Below are 21,749 nucleotides of genomic sequence, written 5' to 3'. Positions count from 1 at the left end.
TCCTTCACAGTGAACAGATCTGAATCACCTGAAATTCAAACTCCAAGCAAAATCTCAGGGCAAAATAGAACATATGTGTCACATTAAGCACTGTGACCCAAAACGAGTACAAAAGTGTTCATATTGAATTCAGTAAGTGCTAGTTTGCTGCATGACAGTGTGTATGGGCACTGAGAATGCCATCTACTGGCAAAAAAACCCCACAAGGGTCCATAATTGCATGGTAGGCAATTTCCAAAAAAGGGAAAGAGTAAGAAAACATGATGTGGGTCATTAATTTGTTTGGGTTTGGAGGGAGGGTGTGTTTAATTGCTCATTTATAGTTTTTTTAAAATAAAGCAGTTGTAACTGCATGATATGATACTGAATTTTATGTAGAAACTTCGATGAGAACTAATTTCGAACTTATATTATTACAACTTACTTTTCTACCAAAAAAGGAGTATGTTTGAAAACAGTAACAATTTAAAAAACATCAGAGACAATGAGAAAATATGAATTGAACTGCAAAGCTGAGATTGCTTGTACTTCCCTATGCTTCCTCTCACCTCCCAGGACCTCAAAAATAACTCTCAAGAGTTCTTTAAATACTTGGTGAGAACATTCAGAGTTGAAACCTTTGACAGTAAAATCTGAAAAAGCATCAAACTCAACAGTGCATCTGTTTGTTATAGAGCTGTAAGCTATAGCAACTGCAATTCCAAGCTTTATGCAGCCCATTTGCCATGTAGTCACAAATAGTCATCTCAGTGGAGAATATCTGTCTTGCTAACTACACTAACAAAGCAGTAACTGTTGTCACAGTACCATGGCAAGGCAGATCCATGAAAAGTACATCTCTGCTGATCCAAGAAGTATCTCTGCTAGTTTGAAAAATCTTTTTTTTTTTTTACACCTAAAGACTACTGATGAGATTTTTTTACTGTCCAAACCTAGCCAGCAACCAGGTTATCTAGACTATCTAATCAAACAGTTGATCTGATATTGATATAATATTCTCCGAGTGCCCCGTCTTGCAATTAAGTCAGACACGGACTAGTACAGGGAGTACTATTTGGTGGGGTTCAGCAAGGACCTCAGTCTAAATCAAATTTGATCATTGCCTAGATTAAGGTAACATTCACTGATAGAGAAACATCAGTCTGCTCAAAAGGAAGACCAATAAAAATTAAAAGTGCCAAAAGTTGCCTCCAACATACTTACTAGCAGAAGGAAGCTGGATGTAGAGGGACTAGAAAGTATCATTTATGAGAAGAAAAAACCCTGACCACAGCTTTTTCTAAACGCATCTCTTAAAATTTAAAACTAAACATTACTTTGTTGTTAGCTGTGGTGTGACTCCAAGAAAGGCAGCATGCCCGGAAGTGTCAGTACTCACAAGATGCTATTCACATTTTACCACTAAATTACCATGACTTGCTGTGACTTAAGGGAATACTGCAGGAGGACGAGCATGGGGAAAGGAAAAAAAAAAAAGAGTAATCTAGGATGAACACAAGCCTCCCTGTAGTCTTGAAAGTATCTGCTAATATCAAGCTCAACATTTCACTCATTTTAGAAAAGCAGAAGGAAATAGGATACAATGTTTAAAACAAGCTGAAGAAATAAAAAAAAATAGCAAAATGGGAAAAATTGTTTTGGACACCTGCGTCACAGAATAAAGCCTTCGATCTATGTTCTGTCCATGCGAAAACTGCCCTTGGAGAGTCATCAAAACTGTCTCTGAAGCATGGTAGTAGAACCCTGACGACTAAGAACTGTGGTGAAACTAAATACCAATGTGATGAGAACTTCCTGATGGTCTTCTGAGAGGCCCATCACTGATGAGATCCTTGTACTCTGCTGAAGTCTGAGGCTGCATCTGCTTGGGGCTGTGCTGTCCTGTGTAGAGGTACCAGCTCTTTGGAGCTGGCAGAGTAGCTCTACATAGGGCTCTACCTTGCACCACCACTATTTTACTTCCATCAGCAAAAGAAAGCTTTCAGAGTGGCCCTTCTTTTAAAGCCACCCTTGCTTGTTTTCTGACTACCAGTCAAGACAAGAAGGGAGAAAGTGTAACCATGCCAGGACTGGAACACTGCCCTGAGCTGAACATACCTCACTCCTTACCACCTCCCTGGAAAGCAGCAGGCACAGTGTTAACTCATTTGACTCTGAGCACTCTAGGAAAACCTGAAACACTGAGGACAACATAGGTAATTTCATGGATTTCCAGCTGTCTCCAACATCAGCAAGGAAAAAAACTCAAGTTAGGAATGGACTGAAAGTTAGAGAAGCATCAACTCTGCAAATACATAACATGTTGTGTGAAACTGAAAAAAAAGAGACCTGTAAAATACAAGTAAATGTCTTAAGTTTTTTTCCAGATTCTCTGCAAGAAATTGATTTGTTGGCCCAGAATTCGCTTTCAGTTTAAAACAATTTAATTACAAAGGGAGCATGTAGGCCACGAAACAATACACACGTCAGAACTATATATTTATAGATAAGTACAACTTATCTGTTGTATCATGCTGTTCAGTGGACTGAATAGTAAGTCTATTCTGTTTAAAGAAATCTGAATGCTTTGCATCTTCTTTTTCCTGTGATCACCATCTACAAATTGTTGTGGAGGACTCACGTTCATTAGCACAGACTAGTAAATGTGTTTCCTCCACTGCAGCAAGGCAACAGCTCCTCCTTACAGATTAATACTACCAAATCCTCCTGTTAAATCATAAAGCAAGAATGTCGGCAAGGTCTTCCTCCACACAATAATCCCCTGGTTGACATACAATGACATTATCCACCAAAGCTGGAGACAAATTGTAATTCTTGTTGTAATTACAGGCTTTAATAGGTATAGAGCGTTGTTATGTACAGAGGAACTACTCCCAGTAGAGACTCTTGGGGGAATGCAATTGGTGTAGCCAAACAATTTATGCAGTTGAGACAGTGCTGTGATCAAAAATGCCTATCCTTACTTAAAGAGGCAATGAAATAATACATCATCTTAATTTGGATTTTGTTTGGGGCAATTCCTTGTCTTCCATATGTTATGTTGAAAGATGGTGTTTTTCATTTGGTCTAGCAATTCATGTTGTAAGACAATAAAAAACAAAAGACCATGTTATGCTTTTTTATATATTGTGGGTTGAAATGTAAAAAGAATTGCATTCTCTAATACAATTACTGAAAAAGCGGACAGAAAGATTAACACTTATGAAGTTGCTAAGAAATGTTAAATGTACAAAAACCTAATCAGCATTTAAAAATATTTAGACCTTCCAATTCTAATGAACTTTTAGAATCTGAGCTTTGCAACTAGTAATAATAAGTTTGAAAAATTCAGTAGTGCTAGACAAATGAATATAAGTAAAGCCATTAAATTACTGCTTAAATTAATGCTTGTGACAAGCATTAAGTCTTGTCCAGAGATACTCTAAAAGGCATTGCTTCCTATATCTATTTAAAGTACTGGTCACAGAGAAGATAATTTTTTAACCATTCTTCAGTTGGTCTAAACTCCACACAGGTTCTGCAAGACCAAGAAGACTTCAAGGCACGGTCTGAGGATAACACAGCATGATCACAATACCCAGGCCAGGTTGCATGGTGAGCACTGGATGTTTCAAAGCCCCAGAATCAGGAGAAAGACCTCTCTAGTTGACTTCTTAGGGGTCTCTCAGACTTCACTCTATATTTATTTCCCAGAAGTCCAAATAATGGAAAAAAAAACAAACAAAACCCCATGACTATAACACAAAAAGATGAAAGCAAGGCTTCCCTCTCCACTTTCTAGTATTTTTTCTAGCCTTACCTTGTCCATCCCATGTGTTTGGGACAGTTTTCATTATGTTAACTTCCTCACACTTGGTGATCCAGGAAACTTCAGTCCTTTCCCAGTGGCCTTTTGAAAGGACTCATCCAAGACTAGTGTTCTGCTCTGATTAATGGGTACACATACAAATATCAAGAAACAAACCTTTCTGTAAGAGTTTACTGGTTTGGACTGGGTTGGACTTAATTTTTTTCACAGCAGCCAGTAAGGTCCTGTGTTTTGCATTTATGTCTAGAAAAGTGCTGATAACACACTACTGTTTTGGATGTTGCTGAGCAGTGCTTACACAGCATCAGAGCTTTCTTTTGCCCCACTCTGCCAGCCAGTGAGTACACTGGGGGTAGACAAGAACCTGGGATGAGACAAAGCTGGGACAGCTAACTCAAGTCAGCCAAAAGAGTATTCCATACTGTATAATAACACGCTTCGCAACAAAAGCTGGAGTAGAGGAAGGTAGGATGTTAGGTTGCTTGAGATGGTAAGTGATTTCTTTTGCTTCACTCATTTTTTTCCTCTTTGCTTCACCTATTAAATCATCTTTGTCTTGACTCATGAGTTTTCTTGCTTTTGCTTCTCCTAATCACCCAGGGTCAGGTGGGGAGAACTCAATCCACCACATGGAGCTTACAAGACCTAGAAAAACTTAATTGTGACTTAGGACATAGGAGCTGAAACCAGAATCAATCTTTTCTCTAGAAGAGCTACAGAATTTTCATAAGCCTGGGGCAGCTTCCAGAAGCTGCTTGTGGTGGTGGAGGCGCGGGGAGTTGAATTCTAGGTGAAAGTCTTCATAGGTCATTAGAATCAGAGATTACCCAGCCTCAGAATATGGCTCATGTCACTGGAAGAGTGGTTTTGTTCAGTTAGTTTTGGGATTGGTTCTTTTGTAATTTGTTATTTTCTTTGGGAGTTTATTTTGGAGTGGTTTTTTGGTTTTTTTTCTCTGGGGGGTAGGGTGGTTGTTTTAAATAAACTCCTAAGCTTCCCAGAGTTCTGGTGGGCAAAATCTCCCACATACAACTATGCAGGAGATGGGGACATAGGGACAGAGGACAGTGACTCATCTCACCACTATCGACAAGCTCTCAAGTACCAAAACATATAAAGTTGCAACAACAAAATAATACTGAAATTCACTTAATCTGTTTCTGAATTAATTTATTACATTTTAATACAAAGCCAGGAACCAGAAAAGTCATTTCCTTACATTTGTTTCTACGCTGCACACACTGACAGCATGGAACTTGCCTGTCTTTTCAACTCTAGGAATAGATTACCACTGCAGTTCAAAAGTAACCATCATGTGTTTATGGTAGGACCATCTGGGGGTTTAGTGCAAAATTACGGACATTTATTACAGGACTATCCAGCTGCTTCTTTCTATTTGTGACTATTACTGACTGAAGCTTAAACCTTCCCTAGTTACTCATAGGGTCTGTGAGGTACTATGGGATAGCAGTAGACTAGTAGACTTCCAGCAGTCTAGAAAGGAGCACTTCAATTAGCCCAGCATTAATGCATCTGTTGCATTTGTCTCTACAAAATAGATTACAGCTGGAGCTCCTCATGCTGTTGCAAGGCTGACAGCAGCAGGCACAGCGGCAATTCTCATTCTACAGTTGGCAACAAGGATGAACATGTGCTCCCCATTCTGCTCAGTCTAGAGACAGGGACTGTCTCAACTCTTCTTCTGAGTCTGGTCCTATTACTGAATAGATAGAATCATAGAATTGTTTGGTTAGAAAAGAACTTTGAGATCACCATGTCCTACCATGCCTGTCCAATACTAAGCCATATCCATGAGCACCTCATCTACCCATCTTTTAAACATCTCTAGGGACCGTAACTCAATCACGTCCCTGGGCAGCCTGTTTCAGTGCCTGTTAACCCTTTCAGTGAAGAAATTTTTCCTGATATCTAATCTGAACCTCCTTTGGTGCAAATGAGGCCATTTACTCTCATCCAATCACTTGTTACTTCAGAGAAGAGACCAATATCCATCTTGCTACAACTTCCTTTCAGGTAGTTGTAGACAGTGATAAGGTCTCGCCTCAGCCTCTTTTTCTCTAGGCTAAACAGTCCCAGCTCCCTCAGCTGCTCCCCATAAGACTTGTTCTCCATCCCCTTCACAAGCTTCATTGCCCTTGTCTGGACACAGTCCAGTGCCTCATCGTCCTTGTAGTGAGGGGGTCAAAATTGGATACAGTATTTGAGATGTAGCCTCATCAATGCTGAGTACAGGGGAAGGATGACTTCCCTGGTCCTGCTGGCCACACCGTTTCTGATATAAGCTAGAATGCCATTTGCCTTCTCGGCCACTGGGCACACTGCTGGTGTGGTACGCAACTCTCTGCAAAGAAAAAATTATTTTTATCTGGCAAGAAAGAAATTAAAATGCTCACGTTCTCCATTGTTATGTGAAAATTTGTTCCTTGTTCTACCTTAAAAATAGAAGATAGTACTTCCTCTTATCGTAAGTCCAATCAAATTATATCAGTAACCTTTGGGTCAAATCGTTTGTCATTAGAAAGTCCAATTACAAACATTCAATATTTCTCTCAAGTGAAGGATAAACTGTACCAGAAAGTAACTAAAAATCAAGGCAATTAAAAAAGTTAAATCTTAAACAAATTAAGAAAAACAGACATTTAAGAAAACTGTTGCCCGTAACAACCATGCACTAGATGGAAAAAGGAGCAATAATGTTCTGGTTACAGACTTATTATAAATCAATTAAGGAAGAGATGAGAGGTAGGTCATTCATAAATTATACAGGGCAAATGTCAAAAATAAAATATTGTTTAAGTCTGTAGTTTCCTACTTTCCACAGAGACAAAACATTAGGAAAGAAAGATTGAGAAGTCTTGTAAAGTACAAATTAAGAAGTATAATTCTTAATTCTTAAGAAGTACAATTCAAAAAGTTTTTGTTAAATAACAATTAACAAAATAACTCTTGTGAATGTATCATTATGTATGCTGAATTATCCTTTTAAAGGGCAATGGGGACTCAAATTTCATAATGGATTCTCTCATTATTTACAACTAGCTTAATCCCGTGCCATTCACAGCTGCCTCACAGAGGTCAACAACCTGTTCCAATAAAATATGGGCTATTGGAAGGCCACTGAACCCATTGCATGTGTTTGTGATACAAGGCACTTAAAAATAACCTCTCAGTCATTCTGCTGATTCACGCTAACAGTTTAGCACCAGCAGATCCTGGTGTGTTGTCAGCAGTGTAAATTCATGCTAATTTGCTTTGAGATCATTCCTAAAAAAGCAGAAATGGAAGTCAGTGCTAGAATGATTGTCACATAAGGGCAACAATTTATTCACTAAAAAAAGTTATTAGCTCATCTCTGGAATTTCGATTAGTACTAAGAAAGGAAGGCTTTGACAATTCACATATCCAAACATGTAGGGTACTGCATTGTAATCATCTCTGCCACCAAAATCCTAGCATTCCCCACAGAAAAAGCTCATGAGCAGATGAGAGTGCTGCTTGTGCCCCTCTGCTGATTGCTCACATGAAGACAGCAGAGTTCCCTGGCCTCATGCGGCTGGACGGACTTACCGCAGCAGCCCTGGATCACTGGCAGCAATGTCCTGCAGGGACACCATTCATGGCTGCAGCAGCATGAGTCAGCTCAATTCCCTATTCAAGTCTTATTCTGCCTCCATTTTCTTTCTTCCAAGGCACAAAGACTTTGAGACATAAAACAAGTCTGCCAGCCAACTAGAATTAACCTCTCCAAACACCTCGTGAGCAAAAATCACTTTTCTCAATAGTTGTTCCAGCTATCAGTGTCTCTAATAGCTGTAGAATCATATTTATAGGATGCTGCTAAGTGTGCATACCGGACTACTTGAAGTTTTAAGTGGAATTAATTCCTAGGCACTTAATGACAGTGCTCTGATACCGGATGAGAAATCTGGTCTTGACTTCTTGTCTCTTTCATGTTCTTTCTTTTTACATGATAGTTTTTGCTCAACTACCTAGACAAGTGCTTGAATACACACCAATGCAGCAAAGTGATCCCATGTGGAAGCTGAGGGACAAAATATCAGGTGTGGGTCTTGCAGAATGACCTTCAATGACTTCACACTCCAACTCCCTTACCTTGAAATCCATTTACTTGGTCTTTTGTGAAGCTGCTTTATTCAGCTGATTTTTTTTTTTTTTTTTAAGAAAATACTGGTAAGTACAGCTGCAATTTGAACACAGCTCTTTCCAAGGCTCCCGACTTGCTCTGCCTCACTACCAAACATACAGTTGCTTTTCCAGTGCATACCTGTTACAATTCTTTGTTTGAATGCTTTTTCCTTGTGATGCTAACACAAGATGAAGTTTTCAGTACCCAACAGAGAAAACAGAGGCAAGCACTGGAGTACGCATTTTAAGTCATGTTGCACGTTGTCTTCGCAATTAGTTAATAAGCTGTTACTCATTTTTCACCAGCACTTGACAACATTGCTGCAAGATTTCGTAAGGAGTATGCTAAATCAGCTGCTTTATAAGGTATCAGAAAAGATCTGCTAGCATTTCCATTTTGAATTCTATTTTTCAGGAATCATAAATCATCTGTAAATTGCCCAGCAGCTGAGTATAGGATGCATAAATACCACTGTGACAATTCACTCCCTTGAAAAGGGCACAAAGAGAGTGTTAGGGTTTCGTCATACTCCTTGCAGTATCAATATGTACATTGCTATTTACTGCAAAGGAAGGAAGATTAGACCTCAAATTCCTCAAGTGAAAACACATGAATGCTTTGACAGACATTCTCTTGCATTCTCCTTCACAATCACAGGCATATGGGGATAGGGTTGGTCCCTTTCCTACAAGCTTACTTTTGGAGAAAGAGTCCTACCCTTCACGCTGCTCCTGTGTGTATCCTCGTAGCAATTAAGGCACGGACCCCCTCGATGAGGCAAAAAGCAAGATGGCCTTTATTGAGAGGATGCAAACCTTATATAGTGTTTCTGTATCCAGTCAGCAGCTACCCCAGTGAATTTCCACCTGTGAGAAACCTGCAGTTACAGGGATAGAGTGCAACCCACTATTTACCACAGATGTGGCCCTTATCTTCATGTTTTCCATCTAATGCACTCTTTTCTTTTTAACTCACGGGTCTTAGTAAAGATTCCAAGGTCTCAACAAGCTAGCAAGCAGGAGAACACCAGCCGTTTGCTCTGTGCTTGCTTCTAATATCACAGGTATGCCAAGGCATCGGCCGCTTGTCCCAGCATATGCACCACAGTGAAATCTTTCATGCCCACATACCCTCAGGCTGCTTTGAGCAGTATACAAACATGAGCCAGCACCGCAATTACTGTAACTAAGTATTACAACCAAACAGGCTGCATGTAGTATTCAGATCTGTCTACACTAGAAGCTGTGCAGACACACTAAATGACACTACTCTTCATCAAGAGTAAACTGTCCCTATGTATGAGCCACACAAAGAGTTCAGACTCAATGGGCTAAAAAAAAAAAAAGGCTGTTTAATTACATCTCTCAGACTACCCAGTCACCTTGGATGAATACCTTCGCTAGACAAGAGGCCACCTCATTACCCAAATTCCACCGAATTTCTCAGTTTAGGACCATACAGGAATAAATAATTAAAATCACCTCTTTAATATGAACATTGACACACACTGGTTAAACACTCAAAATTCAACATCCGTGTTTTGTAACAGAAATCAAACATTCTGAACTTTTATTAACAAATGGCACAAAACCCCCTCTCCCTACCAAACAGCAGAATCACAGAGAGAAACAAATAAATGATCCTCAGATCTGTGCAGTGGGATTGTGGAGGTGCCAATGAACTTCCCACAAAATTTTCATCAAGAAATTGGTCAAGAAGGCTAGCTTTATTCTGGGATGTTCCCTTTATCCAGGTTTCAGGCTCCTTTAATGCTCTTTCAATATAGATTTTGGTAGTTTATTGTTTAACGATTGAGCACTGGGAAAAACACATTCATTACTGCTTGTGATAGAGATGTTGATGAATTCCAGTCACATGCAATTAAGCTGTAATTCAACACAATGACAGACTAAACAGGCAAGTCTAGACAAAGAAGAAAAAAAAAATCAACCAAAAGTACAATTCCTAAAGAAAAATTCCTAGAGGATTCTATAATATTTCTATAGGAAAAAAATGGCACATATTTTATTTATCATATGAAAGCAGAGTATTTGTTTTATTTTAATTTATGCAATGGTATCAGGAGGTACCATCTAAATAAGATAGCAAAAAATATTAGACAAGCTGGAAAGAGAAGTGCAGCATCTTTTATTTTCCCCCTGAAGCTTTAAAGTAGAAAACATACATGTCAGAAATGGAATGAATTTCATCTTCATCATTCCTTAAAGATAAATTCACCTAATTTCACATATCAGAATACCCTCTCTGTGTAACACAGCAACTACTGTCACTAAGAAGTTGAATTGATTTCCCAACATTTAAACCAAAATGCCAGACATGTATTATAGGCTTGAGTTTACTTCCATGTAAAATCAGGAACTATGTGTCTTCATGATGAGTATCATTGTATTGGTTCTGTTGGTTTTCAAACCAGTGTAAGAAACCTAGAGGAATATTTTTTCCTTAATTCCGGCAATGTTTTACTCTATAGATGTGGGGAACATGGTAAAATGTGCTATAACCTGTGCTGCAAGAGGAAGAATTAGTTACACAAGATATTTTGGTAAACTACTTGAAACCATCAGGTCAATGCTGACATGCTAGCATCAGGAGCAATATGTGGAGTACAAAGGAACCTCGGAATGTTATACAGTAACATGACACAACATTTCATAGCTGTTTCATCACATTTAAGAGATGTTCCTGAAGCTGGAACTTACTACATTTGTCAGTACTAGGTTGCACTAGTCAACATCCACATTGGCCATGGTGATTTCACTAATGAAAGAAACTTCTCTTTTGAGGAGGTTACATATTTTTACATGAAAGCTGAGATTAATTCCACCCATGCCTAGTCAGCATTTATGTTAAAGTAATAAGATGTTTGAAAACTTACCGAACACTTTATTCCAATGCAACCAGAACAAAATAATATCTGACACTTAATAAAAATGGGGGTCAGGAAGTTGCTTCGCTTTATTGTATGACCCTTCTAAAGAAGGACAGACTTGAAGAAAAGGCAGACAAAGAGAAGATTTAGACTCATGAGCCCTGTAAATTTCAAATTTCTTCATAAAACCAAAGAAAGTCCCTGTGAGTCAAGGTAGACCCTCCATCCATCAACTTTTCATGCCAAGAAAAAAGCTGGGAAGAAACATGGGACTTGAGCCACGCTTACGTAACAGCCTTGACACCATTTCTGGCTCTGTCAAACTGCAGAGCTAACTTTTCAGGTTTTTGGGTGTTTTTATGTACTCTAACTACTTCAGGCTCTGGGACTGCCAGATTGCTGCTACATAAAATGTTCAGCCAAAAAGTGAGTTTTACTCATCTTCAAAGTGACCTTAAAATTAACATCTGTTACCAAAGTAATCATGGTGATATATATAAAACTAACAGAATAAGCTCATTATTTTAATTTGTCAGAAAGCTAAAACAAATACATTTTTAATTAATATTTTTTTTTAAATTATTTGCTGTAAAGAAGCACAAACAAAAGTTGGACACAGAACAGCAGAGTGTGTTCACTAATTCTGCTCCTAAAAAAACCCAAACAGAACAAAACTTTGTCAAACACTTCCAAAAACTTACCTCGAACTTCAGGAGAGAATCGAGCTGAATGACGAGACACAAAAAGTTTCAGCTCTTGATCCAAGTTGCATTCAATCAAGTTTGTGTCCCATGAACGGATTCCTAAAATTCAAAACATAAAACACATTTAAGCTTGATACATAAGCACTGACAGTTTTAACTGAGTATGTCTCCATTTGCATTCATGTTATTTACATATTCCTAAATTCCAAAAGCAACCTCTCTTCCTTTCATGCTACACAGTAATTATTTTGGAAAGTGCTGAGTGCTCAGAAACAATACTCTGGACAAGAATTAGTCAGCCACAAGCAAGAGGAAATCTGCTTTTTCAAAGGGTGACCATCCTTTAAGGCCTCGGCTTTAGGACTGCTGGTCCCACATTCTAGCAGACATGTTACGAGAAGTTACTGATGTCCTTGAATTGACTTTAAAACAACCATAAACTTTACAAAACTGAAACGAGTTAATCCCTCAGAGGATACTTTACATATTGCAGGATCATTGTACTTGTTCCTTCAAGAAAAAAAGCCAGCATTACCTAGCATGTCACAAATAAATATTTAAATACAAAGTATTAAATTGCTGACTTCTTCTTTCAAAAGCTTTGAAGCATCCCATACTTTAAATTAAACTTGAAGTGATCTTTTATTTATGAAGTATCAAAATCCTAGTTTTGAGGTTTAAAAATGCTATGCTTGATCTTTTTCCTCTTAAAAACTACACATCACATCCTTACTTCCCACCATTTTTACCCTCAGCTACGTAGAAAAGTGAAACGCTTGACACATATGTGATCAAAAGAAGTGTCTGATTCTAAAAAATGTTATTAAGGATTGAAATTTGAAGGGGGTGGGCAGGGAGGGAATCACTGCAGCCAAAGTACAGATTATAGTTCCCCACAACAAGATTTTGATGACTAAATTAAAGAAAAAAAACCCAAAAAAATCAACTTAACAGGACCTATTTTAAGATTTTTCTATAATTTTCTTGTTTTCAAATTGTTTGTAAAAAATCTCCTAGTTTTGAAAAACAATGAGCCAGCAGTTGCACTACAGGTAAATCCAGGCTCTGCGTTGACTCCGAGCACCAATACTATAGTGATATTTTTTTTCCCCCTAAAGGAATGTCATTAAAGTTACACAAATTAGCTAGCAAACACAGAAGGAACTGCAGGCAAGGAAGTGCCTAGTGGCCCCTCCCCACATGCATGAAATTGTTAATCCACTTTGGGGTTTGGCACCTTTCAGGTAGAGAAGATGCCTGAAGGGGCGTACAGCCTCACCACAATGCGAACACTAACTCTCCTGCTGGTAGCTCTGTCAGGATTTTAATGCTACCTCCCATGCTTTATTCTCCTTCAAGGCATCAGAAACATCAGGATTCTGATAGAAGCCATGTTGTAGGGCCAAACTATGAGAAGGAGAAAGATGGCGAAGAGCAGAGAAACCAGATCTGCAGTGCCGGTCTCCCATTGCTGATCTGGGTTGGTTCTCCATGCAAATATGAGCATCTGCATTTCAAGAGCTAGAAGCCTCTTCAGGGAGAATTCATCCCAGGCTTTTCCTTGTCAGCATGCCAGTCCAGGTAGGACCATGCTTATTAATGGGATATGTTACCAGCCATCAAGCAGCTGCCATTCAAAACTAAGTAAATTTGGAAATACAGTATCTCCTGTGCATTTCATAACTACCGAAGAGAAAAATAACTGAGATATAACCAGCCACCTCCACTTCCTGACTGATGTGTCATTGTTCGGAGGCATAAAGCCATGAGTTTTTTCTGCAAGCCTCCTTATTTTCATTTCTCAAAAATCTTTTGGCCATATGGTGCATTTTTGGGTTGTAGTTTTGGCAGACAAATACAGCTCAGCAGGCTTTAATGTCTTCCAGGTGTTGGAATATCTGAGAACAAGAAAGTAAGGATGATATAATGCCAGGCACATACAGCACATATGAAAATTGACTAGTAAACCAACACCGGTCACAAAGCTGAAGTTCATTGAATGAATGAGTGCTCAACTTCAAGAAGCTGAAAGATAAACAGCTTGCTGGCCTCTGATAGCAAGCTTGCATAGGGAGACTATAAAGCTTTCTAGAAGTTGGTTAGGCAATATGGACTATGATTCAGCAATGTTGATAATGACCAGGCCTGTCCACCATTCCTATCTTCTTTTGTTTTGAAACCAAATTTGCAGTAGGGTTAAGATTCTGATTAGGCATAGTCAAGACTGCTGCACCAAACAATGTCCAAAATACAGGACTCAACATGAAATAAATAGAAAGGGAAAAAAAAAGAAAAAGTCTAGATATCCAATGCATATAGTAGCCCCAGAAGCTGAGGCTGGGATTTGGATAGAATATCCCAAAACTGCGCCTGCATGATTCAGCAGTCTGGATGCAAAAAATATGCGTGCATTATAAAGTAGCATAATGTGTTATATATATTATATAACCAAATCAAGCTTGGGTAGAACAGAGGTAAATCTGGACCTAAATTCCAAGGTCAATCCAATGATGTGGATAACAGAATGGACATTAACTATAGGAAGTATGGCTGAACTGGAGCTATTTCTTTCTGCAGTCCTAGGACTGCAATACCACTAGACACAAGACTAATCAGACAGCAGGCAGGGCACACCCAGTAGCATCTGCTAAGTCAGTGGAGAAATCTTGAAGCTTTCTCTTCATTCCATCTTTTCTGGTGGATGGTGGGTTGGAGGACTGCACCTTTAGCAAAGTCACATCCCAAATGGAATTACTGAAAATGCATCTCACCAAACATTGCCTCTTCATGATATATTAAGAAATGACTCTGCATTCCACCAGGTTGCGTAGCATCACGCCACTGATGTGTTATCAGCAGATGTTTTCTTCGACACGTTGCTCTGCAGTTCAGTGCATGAATCCACAGTTTTCAGTGATGGTAATCAGGAGATGTACTAGAGAAGACAGTGATGCAGAGCTATCAAGAACCCAAAATGTATTTAAGGTTCTGTTGAGAATAAAGGTTGAAAGAAGCAAGTTTTCCAGACTATGGCACACTTCCCAAAGAGAAAGAGATTAGTTGAGCCCATATTTGCCTCAATTCAGATACAGCTTCAGATCCTCAGTGTACTCATCCAGAACAATGCACCTCAAAATCTGATCAAGGTTTTTTTCCTAGCAGGCAAAATCTCAGTAAGATTGTCTGACACCAGGAACAGTGAGGTGACTTCTAATCCAAAATGATGAATAAAATGGCCAAAGCATTTCTGCTGAGCATCTAAAACTGTACGGGGGTGTTATGCTTAGTGGCAGGAAGCAGCCAAAAAAAAAAAGCTATGCAGCAGCAACTGTACAATGGAAGCTTCAAGAAGAGACTGAAGAGTATTTCTTCAGAGGAAGGATGACATCAGCTGTTTTGAGGGTAGATGTTTTATCCATTAGCTCTATCGTCTTTAATAATTTCATTAAAATGCAGCCAATTCACTTCTGACGCAACCAAAAATTAGAAAGAATTAGGAAGGTGCAGTGCTGGAGAGGCACTGAATGACAAAGCATCTGCCTCAGTAGTTCTCCCTAGGAGACAATGGTAGCAATAAAGATGAACAGGTCACAGTGAAGCTGGTTAGAAGAGATGAGGCAGCCTTTTGCTACAAGAAGTCATGATTAAGAATCAAGAGAAATAGGCAACTAAAGCAACAATGCCTGAGAGTGCAACAATAGAGACAAATGAAGTCCTAGCTGGACTGCTGAACCACACCTACATGACAAGGCTGCTACCAATTCCCCGTTCCAAGGTCTCTTTCTCCCCTCTAACAATGGCAGGCTTTTGAAATTCTTGCTTTAACGAGCCCAGAATAAAATATTACGTTATAAAATCAGGTATCGATGGAGTTTAACAAACTATAGGGTCCGACAAAAATTTTCTTTGTGCTTCACACCGTTATTACTGCAACAGGGCTCTTCCCTTCCCCCTCCCTCTGCCCCCGACACCCCCTCCAGCATGTACACTGCAATCTATTGTATTAGAAACCACGGTGAGAATTTATAAAACTGTCATTTCACTTGTGGTACCTTCCTGTATCACCGTCTCAAGAAAAGGACAAATAAACAGTGAATCGGAGGAGCCCGTAGCCGGACAATAACGAGGCTGAGCGCCCAGCCTCTTTCCCATACGGTATAATCTTTATTGAAACACATATGCACATATCTCGAGTCCTGAAAATTCTGCAGCCGAGAGAAAAAGTCTCGCCGCCCGAAGTTAGACACAAAGGCGCGGCTGCCCTCCCGCTCCGCCAGTTTTCGACGCCGAGGAGGAGGAAAACGCCCCGCATCCCGGCGGCACGGAGGGGATGGGGATCGGCGGGATGAGCCGCATCCCCACCGCAGCGCCCACCCCTCCCCAGCCGCTCCCGCCGGCGGCGCCGCGGCCCCTTTGTCCGCTCCGGGGCTGCCACGGGGACCGCAGTGCGGACTGCGCCACGCCCACCGCCCGCGTCCCCGGGATCGGCGGCTGCGGGGTCCCGCACGGCCTCCGCCCCAACAATGGGGGCTCCCGCACCGGGGCGGGGGTCTCTCCGCGCCCGCGGCCACCGGCGCCGCAGCCGGGGGTCCGCAGCGCCCGCGCCCCTTTGGGGAAGGATGCGGGGCGCAGGGGGGAAGGATGAAGGAAGAAAGGGAGAAGGATGCGGGGAGAAGGAACAAGGATGCAGGGAGAAAGGGAGAAGGATGCGGGGAGCAAGCGAGGAGGATGAGGGGCGCGAGGGAGGGAGGATGCGGGGAGCGAGGGAGGGTGTGGCGGGACCTCGGTGGAATAAAGAGCCGCAGAACCGGTGTCGACTCCCGTTGCCGTGCCCCGCGTGGGGTGGGGAGCCCCGGCCGCGCCCGAGAGCAGGGAAAGCGCTGTCGGGGGTTCCCCGCCGGCTCACCTCGCTCGATGTTGGCGATGGCTCGCCGCAGGTGCTCCTCGGTCACCACCTCACCGATGACCACCAGCAGGTAGAACTTGCTGTCCAGGAAGCGGTGCGAGAGGCTGGGCGATGGGGAGGTGGGGTTGGGGATGCTGCAGGAGGGCTCCGAGTCCACTTCGACCACCACGGTGGCCATCGCGGCGGCCCCGCTCCGCCCCGCGACTCCGGGGCGCTGAGGGGAGAAGGGCTGCTCGGCGACGGCTTCGCAGGCGGCAGGGATGGAGTGAGGGCGGGCGGGGAGGCGGTGGCGCTTTTATACGGAGACGGTGCGGGGCAGGAACCTGGCGAGGAGGAGGAGGAGGAGGAGGTGGAGAAGGAGGGGGGGGAGCCGGCGCATCCCCGCGCCGCCGCCGCCTTTCCAGCATCCACAGCTGATGTCATCTGCGGCAAATCCTCCCCGCGGCGGCCCCCGGAAGCAGGAAGGACGCGGGGGGGCGAACAACGCCCCGAGGGGACGCCGAGGGGTGCGACCCGAGCCCGGCTCCCGGCCGCGGGGGCCCCCGGTGCCGCGCATCCCGCATCCCGCATCCCGGCCCTGCTGCCCCGCAACACCGAGACCCGCCCCGGGCTTGAAGGACGGCGGCGAGGAGCCGCGGGCGATGCCTCAGCGGGCCTGGGGGGTCGTCTGGGAGAGACAGCATCGGGGCGCCTGCTTGCACCCCTGACACCGATGGGTGAACCAGCAGCTCCCAGGCCGCGGGTTCTGCCTCCAGCATCGCGCTGTAGCACTGCAGCAAAATTTGAGTCACGGTCCCCACCCCCATCCCCGGCAACCAGCAGGTCTAAATATTCTTGGTACCTTCTTTCATTTGAAAGCAGTTAACTTAATGAGTCAAACGCAACCTTTCTGCATTTATCCAGGCCCATGGGTATATGGCTTACACCAGAAAAGTACTGGTTTTGGACAAGCTGCTGAAAACCTGACTGTTAAGGCTGCTGAAGTCCAAATGGCTTTGGATAACTAATTTTGACCAGGCTGGAGCAACTCCAGGGAGCGATGGTATCAGGAAACATGTACAATTACAAAATCAAGGGTTTCATTCCTCTTCACGTAGAAGTTAAGACATCTGTTCCCCAGTACTCAAAGACCCACTCAAGAGACAAACTCCATCCCCTCCTGTAAGAGTTTTATCCTCTCCTAAAATAGGATATAGCAGTCAGATAAATGAGCCTCTCCAAGATGAGCTTCTCACTTTAACAACACAGGCAAGGCACTGGTTTATGCTAGGCCTCTTGTTTATATGGCTGAAGTGATGCAGGAGAAATCTCACTCTGACTTAGGAAAGGATTTGAACTTTTATAGCCTGTTTTTCAAGACGACCTCTGGTCACTGATTGAGAAGACACTTCCTATGTGTGCAGCTCCTTCCAGATCTGGCTGCTCAAATTCCCTGCCTGCTGCTCAGAAACAGAGTACATGCCTGGAGGAACTGATATGTCACTCATGTTTTCTTAGAATATGTACTTTGTTCCGGGGCACACTGGTTCTCTGCTAATTAAGGTGCATTTCAGGTCATCTTTACTAAATTACATGTCTTACTTGCTTGGAGGCATCCACAAAGATTGAAACACTGTTGTAGGTGCGGGTCTGTAACACTGTACCTGCCTGTAGCACCCAATGTTTTTAATACGAATAGTTCGTTTCCCTAAATACAACATTGACAGCCTTGGCTGGTACAGTGTGATGCATTTGGATGTTGCATCCAAAGCAGACTATTTTTCTGAGCTGCTGTTAGTCTGAAGGCTTGAGAGTACAAACAAGCATTTTTTACAGCCATGTCAGATGGCTGAGATGACACAGAGGACAATGGTGCTCATTCTTCACTAGAGCTGACACTGCTGACAGAACAGATGCAATGGCATAGATGCAGAAGAATAAGCAGCAGTTCTTCTGAAGTTGGTGAGGTATTAATAGGTACGGAGCGTTGCACTTTAGGTACCCCTGTTCATCTGAGTGGAGCTATGACTTTGGTGTTTCCTCACTGATGCTGTCGGTTTATGGCTTCTGGCCAGAAAAGCTGGCCAGCTTCTGGCTTTTCCCTCTGCAATACTTCGCTTTGGTATACGCCTTTGTTTTGGTCAACAAGAGCAGCTGGCCTCTGGAGTGTGGGAAGAGCTTGCCAAGCAGATTTGCTAACTGTTTGCAGAATAGACTTGTGGTGGTTCTTAGGCATAAAGGTAAAACAATTGCTTGCCTCAAGAGCACAACAATGTGCTGTCCTGAGAAATGCACACAAGTATACAAAATGCATTATGTGTGCTTTTTAGCACTTTCTTGTTTTAAGAAAAAATGAAAACATACCTAACTGGAAAAGTGCCAGTGGTTTTGAAATTTAGAGGTGAAAAGAATAAGTTGTATCAAAGAAGATAACACTTACATGCAAGTAGGTAATGCAGATATACTTGATCTGGCCTACCAAGGTCCAGCTAGAACATGTATGATAAAAGGTGAACAGTCACAGTAGAACTGTATTGTGGTGGGAGATGTGTCACGCATAAAACCACTAAGGACAAGAGGCTTCTTTTGGAAGAAAATGGTTTTGCGCTAAACTCTTTAATGGATGCAGACCTCTGCCCTCATGTATTCACAAGCATATGCTGCTTCAGGTAAGAAAAGATGCTTTGACCTCCTGAATGTGTCTCTGAGGAAGCTGCAGGTTCCCAGCTCCATCGTCAGTGTTCACTCTGAGATTTGTCCTGTTGGTTTTTCTCTTGGGTAGTTTTGTTTGTCATCATCTTTCCCTCTCTAGAAACCTTTTTAAATTCTGCAATGTGGAGCATATCTACAGATCCACTGCTGGGTGAAATGTGGCAATGTGCTGTGTAAAGCTGAGTCAGTGTCATATGACACTCGATGTTTGAAAGTGATACCAGCTTCCTAGCTGTGGCTAAATCACACAGGTATTGCACTTCAGTAGAAGAAATAGCAAAACTCATGTGGATTATGGAATATGTCTTGCTGTTTTAAAGAGAACATGACTGATACCTGCTGCTCTCTGGCTTTTTGTTTGCTTTGGTTTGGTTTGATTTTGTTCTTTTGGCCAAATGTCAGCCCTAGCTTTAAAGAAATACATAACCATATGTGGGACTTCAGACCAACTTAAGAACTTCAATGAAAGTGAAGTGGATCACAGGGCTCTTAGATGGCCTGTTTTCATTTAGGAAGATAGCAGTATGAGGACTGAACGATGTGTCATGAAGCAGCTTCATGAAGCAGGTAGGTTTTCATAAGGAGAGGCAATAAGGCATTATGTATTTTAGAGATGAAGCTTTGCCAGCCTGCACCAGATATCACAGAATAACAAAATGGCTGTGGTTGGAAGGGATCTCTGGAATCACCTGGTCCAAGCCTCCTGCTCAAGCAGGACCACCTTGGGCTGGCTACCCAGGAGTGTGTCCAGACAGCTTTTGCATATCTCCAAGGATGGAGGTTCTGTTACCTCTCTGGGCAACCCATGTCACTGTTTGGTCAGTCTTAGAGTGAAAAAGTATATCCTGGTGCATGATGAAGTCAAGAATATGCCACCTTACCTGATGCCTTCTCAATATGACCTACTGTCACTCTCAATACTCCCATATATGAATCCACAGTCATCATTTCCTGTGGTTAGCAGCTCTGCTACCCCCATGTGGTCCAGCTTTTACCTCCCAGAGTCTCTACTGAGTGTTGCTCATTTAGGGAAACTCAGCAGAGCCTGCAACAGCAGCACAGGCATGGAGGGATAGTCAGTGCACATCCCTACAAGAACCTGGCAGTATGGTTAGTAAAGACAACTCTTCTTGCCTTCCCACATTTTTTTTAGACAGGGCAGCATCCTCATCTGGAACATCCTCAGGCTGGCACTGCTAGATGAGCATCTCCCACAGCAGTGATTTTGCAAAGGCCGGGGCACCAGAAAGAGCTGTACCTGAGCGAGCAGTCAGGGACTTGGGCTTAGGGGTAGGCACCTTCAGAGAGGAAATACTTACTTCACTTTTTAAGGTAGCAAGCTTTATGTTCAATTGCATGCTAAATAAAGCGTATTTGGCCAACATTAAAGTATTTTGAATTACATTACTTCATTTTGAATTATTAATTTTTAAACAGCAAAAGCAGGAAATTTTTTATTTGCTTGCGTGGAAATACCAATTTCAGTCTGTTTCCCACTCCTCCCACCTTCCCCATAGAAAGAAGGAGTTAAATATTAAAAAAAAACCAAACCAAAAAAAAATCCAAACAAAAATGGTGAGGAAAGCAACACTACTGGTCTTAAAAATAACATTTTCTCTCACTTCCAACTTTCTCTCTAGAAGTGAGAGAAGGATAATGCCAAGTAACATTTTGCTTTAGCTCCCAATGGAAAAAGTGTGGCATTTTAATCAAAGTAAATTCTCCTTTTTTTTCAGTGGAAAAAGAAGTAGTTAGAAGTAAAAAAAATAGATAAGTGTAGAAAGAATTAATTCTAGTGAGAATAAAATGCAAAAAAAAGTAATTTCCTGTTGAGTATTAAAAAAAGACTAATTTGAAATTGATGATTTTGAATAAGCCTATCCTGATATTTATTACAAAAAAACATGTAGTTTTGCATGAAAATAGAATGATTGTTTCTCTACCATTGGAGAGAAAGTAGGGCAGTTCTAAGTAATTAGATCCTGTTTACTAATTAGGATGACACTTAAAATCCAGCAATATATTATAGTAAATACGTTGAAAGCAAATACCCATAATACTGCAAAGCTGGCTGTATAAATAAAATAGCAGCAGCAGCAAAACCAATGATAAGAGAACGTGAATCAGCATCAGACAGTAGTTTTGCTCTTCCTTGGAGTGGTTTTTAACCCTTCTGAACAAGAGATAAGAATGGTCTGTTCTGTTGATGAAGGATGCAGCTTGAGTTTAAGGGAGTGGTTTCTACTGGGTTTTAATTCCTGTTGAAGGACCACAAGTTATAGAATTGTATGTGGATTCCCGGGGCAAAATATAATTTATCTCCTATCACGCCTACCTGAGGAGCACCATAGTCCAGAGGCTCAACACATTCTTTCTTTCAAGCCAGTTTTAGAGCTCCCTCTTCACTTAAAAGGAAGGCAAATAAAGCCTTGGGTTTTGAACGACTCTAAGTACATTATAATCTGCTTAATTTTGGGGATATCTGGAAGCTGAGAGTTTCTGCAAGGCAGTATTGGCCTCTGTACCACCTACACTCAACCTGCAACAGGCTGCTTTAAACCTATCTGCCCTTGCTGCACACC

At 41.9% G+C, this 21,749-nt stretch overlaps 1 protein-coding gene across 2 annotated transcripts in view; it reads right to left on the bottom strand.

Moving 5' to 3' along the window:
* The window catches only part of MAP1B (microtubule associated protein 1B), a 72,664-nt gene extending 55,909 nt beyond the window's left edge, over positions 1 to 16,755 (bottom strand). The window contains exons 1-2 of one of the 2 annotated variants that reach the window (XM_069880698.1): positions 16,477 to 16,755; positions 11,568 to 11,669 (exon numbers count right to left, since the gene is read on the bottom strand). In XM_069880698.1, the coding sequence (XP_069736799.1) occupies positions 11,568 to 11,669; positions 16,477 to 16,654 (280 nt within the window). In that variant the 5' untranslated portion in view covers positions 16,655 to 16,755. The remainder of the gene's footprint in view (positions 1 to 11,567; positions 11,670 to 16,476) is intronic. The other variant, XM_069880699.1, reaches the window with a different exon arrangement.
* Positions 16,756 to 21,749: the final 4,994 nt, after the last annotated feature.

The sequence above is a fragment of the Phaenicophaeus curvirostris genome, chromosome Z (assembly GCF_032191515.1).
Source record: "Phaenicophaeus curvirostris isolate KB17595 chromosome Z, BPBGC_Pcur_1.0, whole genome shotgun sequence".
In the NCBI taxonomy this organism is placed as follows: domain Eukaryota; kingdom Metazoa; phylum Chordata; class Aves; order Cuculiformes; family Cuculidae; genus Phaenicophaeus; species Phaenicophaeus curvirostris.
Note: the sequence above shows the minus strand (reverse complement) of the source record. Positions and strands in the feature narration are given on the sequence as shown.